Consider the following 6733-nt stretch of genomic DNA (forward strand, 5'->3'; position numbering starts at 1 on the left):
GACGGAGGTTGCAGTTAGCCAAGACTGTGCCACTGCACTGAGCAACTGCAAAACCCTGTCTCAAAAAAGTAAAAAATAAATAAGCCTCAACTCTTGAATGCATGTGTTTTTAATAGTCTATGTAAGGAATTGGGAAGCACTCATAATGCACTTCTGCTATATACAGAACTACAGTGGTTGTGGTTGTTACTAAAGCATTTGTGCTTTTGTTTTGAGACAGGGTCTCACTCTGTCACCCAAGCTGGGGTACAGTGGCATGAACACAGAGCAGCCTTGACTTTCTGGGCTCAAGCAATCCTGCCTCCCTCTCATGTAGTTGAGACCACAGGTCTGCACCAGGACTCCTGGCTCATTTTTTTATTTTTCTGTAGAGATGGGGTCTCACTTTGTTGTTGAGGCTGCACTTGTGCTTTTTTTTGCCTTGTTAGCTGAACTAGATGCATTTCTATATGGAACACCATCTTTACTTGAAATAACAACTGACAAGCAATGATTATTTAGGCTTGAGTATCTGACAAATATTTTCTCAAAAATGAATAAGCCTGGTATTTCAAGGAAAACAATTAATTGTATTTGTTGCCAATGATAAAATGTGAGTTTTTGGGTGAAATGTAAAATATTTTTATCCACCCCTGTGAGCTTGACAGCTTCTCAATACTTGAAAATTTCTCTGATGAGCTTGTTGGTGATGTTAATGATTGCAATTCTTTTATATTGCATAACGAAATGTTAACATTTGGAAGATCTGCATAATTCAGGGAACTATTATTTTCCAAATGAGGAAGAAAGGATGTTACAAAACCAGGCATGGGGTAAATATTCATTCCAAATGTAACATTTTGATGTAACAAAGTATGAGAGTCTGAGAAGATGTAACAAAGTAGCAAAGTTCACTGATCCCCTTTTCAGATTCTACATTGCAATTAATCTTTTAAAACTTTACTTACTGAGCCCTGATACATTGTCAAAGAAAAATATCCACAATTACCTGGAAAGACTATTTTACAAATTCTTCTCTTTTGTAGCTACACATCTGTAAGAAGCCAAATTTTCTCCATATGTATCAATGAATCCAGCACAAAGCAAAAGACTGAATGCAGAGGCAGTGGGGACTCCAGCTCTCTTCTATTAAGCCATACAGGAAAGAGGTGTGTACAAATGTAAAATAATGCCCCTCTTTTCGCTAATTTTTGGTTTTAAAAAAGTTATTGGAAAAAAAAAAAATTGACCAGTCATCAAAAAAAAAAGCCAAAAAAGAAGTTATTGGCTGGGTGCAGTGGTTCACACTTGTAATCCCAGCACTTTGGGAAGCTGAGGTGGACAGATCATGAGGTCAAGAGATCGAGACTATTCTGGCCAACATGGTGAAACCTCGTCTCTACTAAAAATACAAAAATTAGCTGGGCATGGTGTCGTGCGCCTGTAATCCCAGCTACTTGGGAGGCTGAGGCAGAAGAATCGCTTGAACCCAGGAGGCGGAGGTTGCAGTGAGCCAAAATCACACCACTGCACTCCAGTCTGGAGACAGAGCAAGACTCCGTCTCAAAAAAAACAAAAATAAATAAATAAAAATAAAATAAAAACATAAATGAGCTTACTATTGACATTTTTAAATGAATAAACATTTTTAAAACTTCCTAATTTCTCTCTCTCTCTGTCTTTCTCTCTCTCTCTTGTTTTGAGACGGAGTCTGTCTCTTTGGCCAAGGCTGGAGTGCAGTGGCACAATCTCGGCTCACTACAACCTCTGCCTCCTGTGTTCAAGCAATTCTGTTGCCTCAGCCTCCTGAGTAGCTGGGATTATAGGTGCCCACCACCACGCCCAGCTAATTTTTGTATTTTTAATAAAGATGGGATTTCATCATGTTGGGCAAGCTAGTCTCAAACTCCTAACCTCAGGTGATCCGACCACCTCAGCCTTCCAAAGTGCTGGATTACAGGCATGATCCACCAACCCTGGCCAAAATGTCCTAATTTCTAATATAGTAAACATTAATTAATAAATCTGTATAAACAATAGCTCCTTGAGGTCTTACACCTTTAAGAGTGTAAAGGGGGCCAGGCGCAGTGGCTCACACCTATAATACCAATGCTTTAGCAGGCAGAGGCAGGAGGACTGCTTGAAGCCAGAAGTTCAATGCCACAGTGAGCTATGATTACACTACTGTATTCCAGCCTGGCAACAGGGCAAGACCTTGTCTCAAAAATAAATAAATACACTGAATTAAAGACAAAAAGATTATAAAAGGGCCCTAATAAGACTAAAGGTTAAGAGACACTACACTGGCCTAGAGAAAGGGTATCCACAGAGAAGAGAAGAGGGCCAGGATATGCCAACATTTAGAAGTTGAGCCAAAGATGGGGAGCCTGCCAAGAGAGACTGAAAAGGCATGAGATTCCACAATAGCCCCTCCAACCCCCGCCAAAAAAAAAGTAGAGGGAGAGGTCTGAAATGATACTGAGAGATCAAGCAAGGACAACATTAATGGAAATATACAATCATAATACCTGTAATATTGCCAGGCCTGGTGTGAAACCAGGTACTTGCTCCTTCAGCTGAGTCACTTGATTCTTCAGTCTTGTCCTTATTTGCCTAGAGAAAAAGGGTGGAGTTAACAGTGAATGTTTCAAGCACAAATAAGTGATACAGATTATTAGATGTATTTCTCTTTTGTTTATGATAAGGGTTCTCGCTCTGTTGCCCAGCCTGGAGTGCAGTGGCACAATCAAGGCTCACTGCAGCCTCGACCTCCTGGGCTCAAGCAATCTACCACCTGGGCCTCGAAAACTGCTAGGATTACAGGTGTGAGCCACTGTACCTGACCTGTATTTCTCTCTCTCTCTTTGAGATGGAGTCTCGCTCTGTCACCATGAGTGCAGTGGCATGATCTTGGCTCACTGCAACCTCTGCCTCCCGGGTTCAAGCGATTTTCCTGCCTCAGCCTCCCGAGTAGCTGGGACTACAGGAATGTGCCACCATGCCCGGCTTTTTTTTTTTTTTTTTTTTTTTTTTTGTATTTTTAGTAGATATGGGGTTTCACCATGTTGGCCAGGATGGTCTCGATCTCTTGACCTCGAGATCCGCCCCATCCCCGACCTCTCAAATTGCTAGAATTATAGGCATGAACCACCATTTCCAGCTATAAGTGGATCTTTTCTAACTCCTACTGACACCAACTGGGCCAAGGGTTTCAGGGATAATTGAAAATGTACTAGTTGATGGCATTCAAAATCATATAGTAAGTAAATTAAAACTTAGACCAACACTTCTACAAAGTACCGATCATCATCTTTTTTCACATTTCCCCTCTCCAAGTGCTGTCATGAAAAAATTTTACAGGAAAGAACTCAAGCACACACCTCTTGCTCAACCTGCACTACTAAGATGACCACAGGTTATCCACATAACATTGAATGATAAATCAACAAAAGCCACTCCAAATTCAGTACGAACTTACAAATTATATTCTATTTCACAAAGCAATTTTCTTTTTTTTTTTTTTTTTTTTTTTTTGAGACGGAGTTTCGCTCTTGTTACCCAGGCTGGAGTGCAATGGCGCGATCTCGGCTCACCGCAACCTCCGCCTCCCGGGTTCAGGCAATTCTCCTGCCTCAGCCTCCTGAGTCGCTGGGATTACAGGCACACGCCACCATGCCCAGCTAATTTTTTGTATTTTTAGTAGAGACGGGGTTTCACCATGTTGACCAGGATGGTCTCAATCTCTTGACCTCGTGATCCACCCGCCTCGGCCTCCCACAGTGCTGGGATTACAGGCTTGAGCCACCGCGCCCGGCAGCAATTTTCTTTACAAATAGTTTAACACAAGGCTAAAAGTATAACCTCCTGCAGTTTCTTTATTAGAGTGAAAAAAAAAAAAAAGGATAACCTCTTGCAAAACTAAGATGATCAATTTACCAACATACAATTTCTCAACAGTACATTAGGATGTCAAGTAAATTATATCCAAAAATAAATATTCGAATAGCTCAACCTTGCCCAGTTATGATATATGATACAACGTTCAACTTGAACAAGCTCTGTCCCTCTTGGAGAACCAGTTTTGTAATTTATCTTTCTTCATCTTACCCACCTCTACCACACTTGACAAATAATATACATAGAAATTCACAAACAGCTCTTTCTTCATTCTAATTTGGTTACTCCCAGCTCCACTTCTCCATACTTCACAAAAAACTGACATAAACAGGCACACAAGAAATAAATTGTTTGGACTGGCCTAGTCAAGAATGTTGAATAGTACAAGAAAGAAGTCATACCCAAGATTTCCAAATTTTATTTATTTTGATTTTGATTTATTTATTTATTTTATTTTATGAGACAGACAGGGTCTTCCAAGGCAAGTCACAGAAACTAGACTTGAAGAAAGAAAAAAGAAAGAGAGAGAGAGAGACAGACAGACAGACAGACAGACAGACAGACAGACAGACACAGGGTCTGGCTCTATCACCCAGGCTGGAGTGCAATGGTGTAATCCCAGCTCCCTACAACCTCCACCTCCTGGACTCAAGCCAGCCTCCCACTTCAGCCTCCCAAGTAGCTGTGACTACAAGTGCACACCTCCATACTTAGCTAATTTTTGCTAATTTTTGTATTTTTTGTAGAGACGGGATTTTGCCTTGTTGCCCAGGCTGGTCTTGAACTCCTGAGCGCCAGTGATCCTCCCACCTCAGCCTCCCAAAATGCTGGGATTATAGGTATGAGCCACTGCACTCAACTCAAATTTTATTTCTAGTTGGTGACTTTTTTTTTCAAATCAGTATTCTCTACAATTACATAGTTCAAAAGAAGAATAGACCATTGGATCTTTTAATTTTTTTAACTGGGATTGGACCTGGATAGAGGCCACAGTTCTGCTCTGAGACAAGAGTTTTTACTCCCCAGCAGTTCCACCCCTTGCTGCTCCCATGAATGACAATCAGATGTGGTGCTGGGCTGCACAGTCACTCAGGCTCTCTTTTGCCCAAAGTCTTATATAATCATTCTTGCTGAAATCTATTATAAATTCCAATTCACTGTTTAAACATCATGGCTCAATTTTAAATCTTTAACATGTTACAATAGAGAAAAACACATTGCAAAATATAAACTTTAACTCACATTATGGATATAGAAAAATGAGCAAATAAAAATAAAATATAACACAGACATTTCAACAAAAGCTATAGTAGGCAGCATGAAATTTACACGATTAAAATAAAGCTGTCTTTAGACAACAAAAATGCTGAAATGTGCCACAACCTTAGAGTAGTTCTCAAATAATTCTCAAATGGCACAGGGAAAACACCTTTAGTAACTGATCAGAGAAGAAGTAAGAACATTCACCAACATATAGGGCTTCTTCTAAACAAGGACACAATTTATCCCCCTGCCCCAATAGATTACTGTTACAAGATTTTTAAAATGCAGAACGCAAATGTTTTATTTAACATGTTTTATTTCCATCTTGTTCATTTGTTTATTTCATTTGTTCATTAACAATTTTTATACTAAAAAATACTTCATAAAATTTTTAAAAACTTAATATTTAGTTCCTTGTAAAAATAATTGTGATTGTGAGGCCACCTAGTGTTCCAAGAAATACATATATCTGAGGCCAGGCTCAGTGGCTCACGCCTGTGATCCCAGCACTTTGGGAGGCCGAGGCAGGTGGATTGCCTGAGGTCAGGAGTTTGAAACCAGCCTGGCCAACATGGTAAAACTCTATCTTTTCAAAAAATACAAAAATTAGCCAGGCGTGGGGGCAGGCGCCTGTAGTCCCAGCTACTCAGGAGGCTGAGGCAGGAGAATCACTTAAACACAGGAGGCTGATGCAGGAGAATCGTTTAAACTCAGGAGGCAGAGGTTGCCGTGAGCTGAGCTGAGATCACGCCACTGTACTCCAGCCTGGATGACAGAGCGAGACTCCATCTCAATAAATAATAAATAAATAAATACATGTATAATAAAAAATAGGGCCGGGTGCAGTGGCTCATGCCTGTAATCCCACCACTTTGGGAGTCCGAGGCAGGCGGATCACCTGAGGTCAGGAGTTCCAGACTAGCCAGACCAACATAGTGAAACCCATTGCATATCATAGCACAGCAGCCTGGGGAACAGGAGCGAGACTTCACCAAAGGGAGGAAGGGAGGATGGGAGGAAAGGAGGAAGGGAAGGAGGGAGGGAGAGAATGAGGGAAAGAGGGAGGGAGAAGATAAGAAAGAAAAAAAGACTGAATTACCTTCTTGTTGAAAGAAAACTGATTGTTTTCACCTATCACTAACATAGTAAAAGCTACATTATACCAGTATACAAGACAGTCAATTGACAATAGTACCATTATTACATTTCAAAATATTTACAAAACAAAAATTATAATTTAACCCAAACATTTACCAAATTTGACAGGTACCTCAAATACCTGTTTGAAAGCTTAATGTGAGGAAACTATTTTACACTTCATTGAAAGTTTATAATTTAAAGTTCTTGCATCCAATTCCAACTCAAAGCCTTTAGAAACCAATGGCAAACTGCTTGATATTTATGACATGAAAATAACTCAGAATAGTGTAAAACTTTAATGAATCCTCTAATTCTTAGCGTAAAGACTATCATTAATCCACATACAAAATGACACAATAACTCACTTTAAGCTTCTGGATCAGGGTTTTTCAATCTCAGCACCACTGACATTTGGATCAGATCATCCTTTGTTATAGGGACTATCCTGTGCCCT

The 6733-nt window shown here is 40.1% G+C and overlaps 1 protein-coding gene across 2 annotated transcripts in view; it reads right to left on the bottom strand.

Annotated features, from left to right (window-relative positions):
- The window catches only part of MTHFD1 (methylenetetrahydrofolate dehydrogenase, cyclohydrolase and formyltetrahydrofolate synthetase 1), a 74067-nt gene that overhangs the window by 60399 nt on the left and 6935 nt on the right, over window positions 1–6733 (bottom strand). For both annotated transcript variants that reach the window (XM_032246083.1, XM_032246084.1), the window contains exon 2: window positions 2508–2592. In XM_032246083.1, the coding sequence (XP_032101974.1) occupies window positions 2508–2592 (85 nt within the window). The remainder of the gene's footprint in view (window positions 1–2507; window positions 2593–6733) is intronic.

Source organism: Sapajus apella, unplaced genomic scaffold, assembly GCF_009761245.1.
Source record: "Sapajus apella isolate SASKATOON/1434 unplaced genomic scaffold, GSC_monkey_1.0 scaffold59, whole genome shotgun sequence".
Taxonomy (NCBI): domain Eukaryota; kingdom Metazoa; phylum Chordata; class Mammalia; order Primates; family Cebidae; genus Sapajus; species Sapajus apella.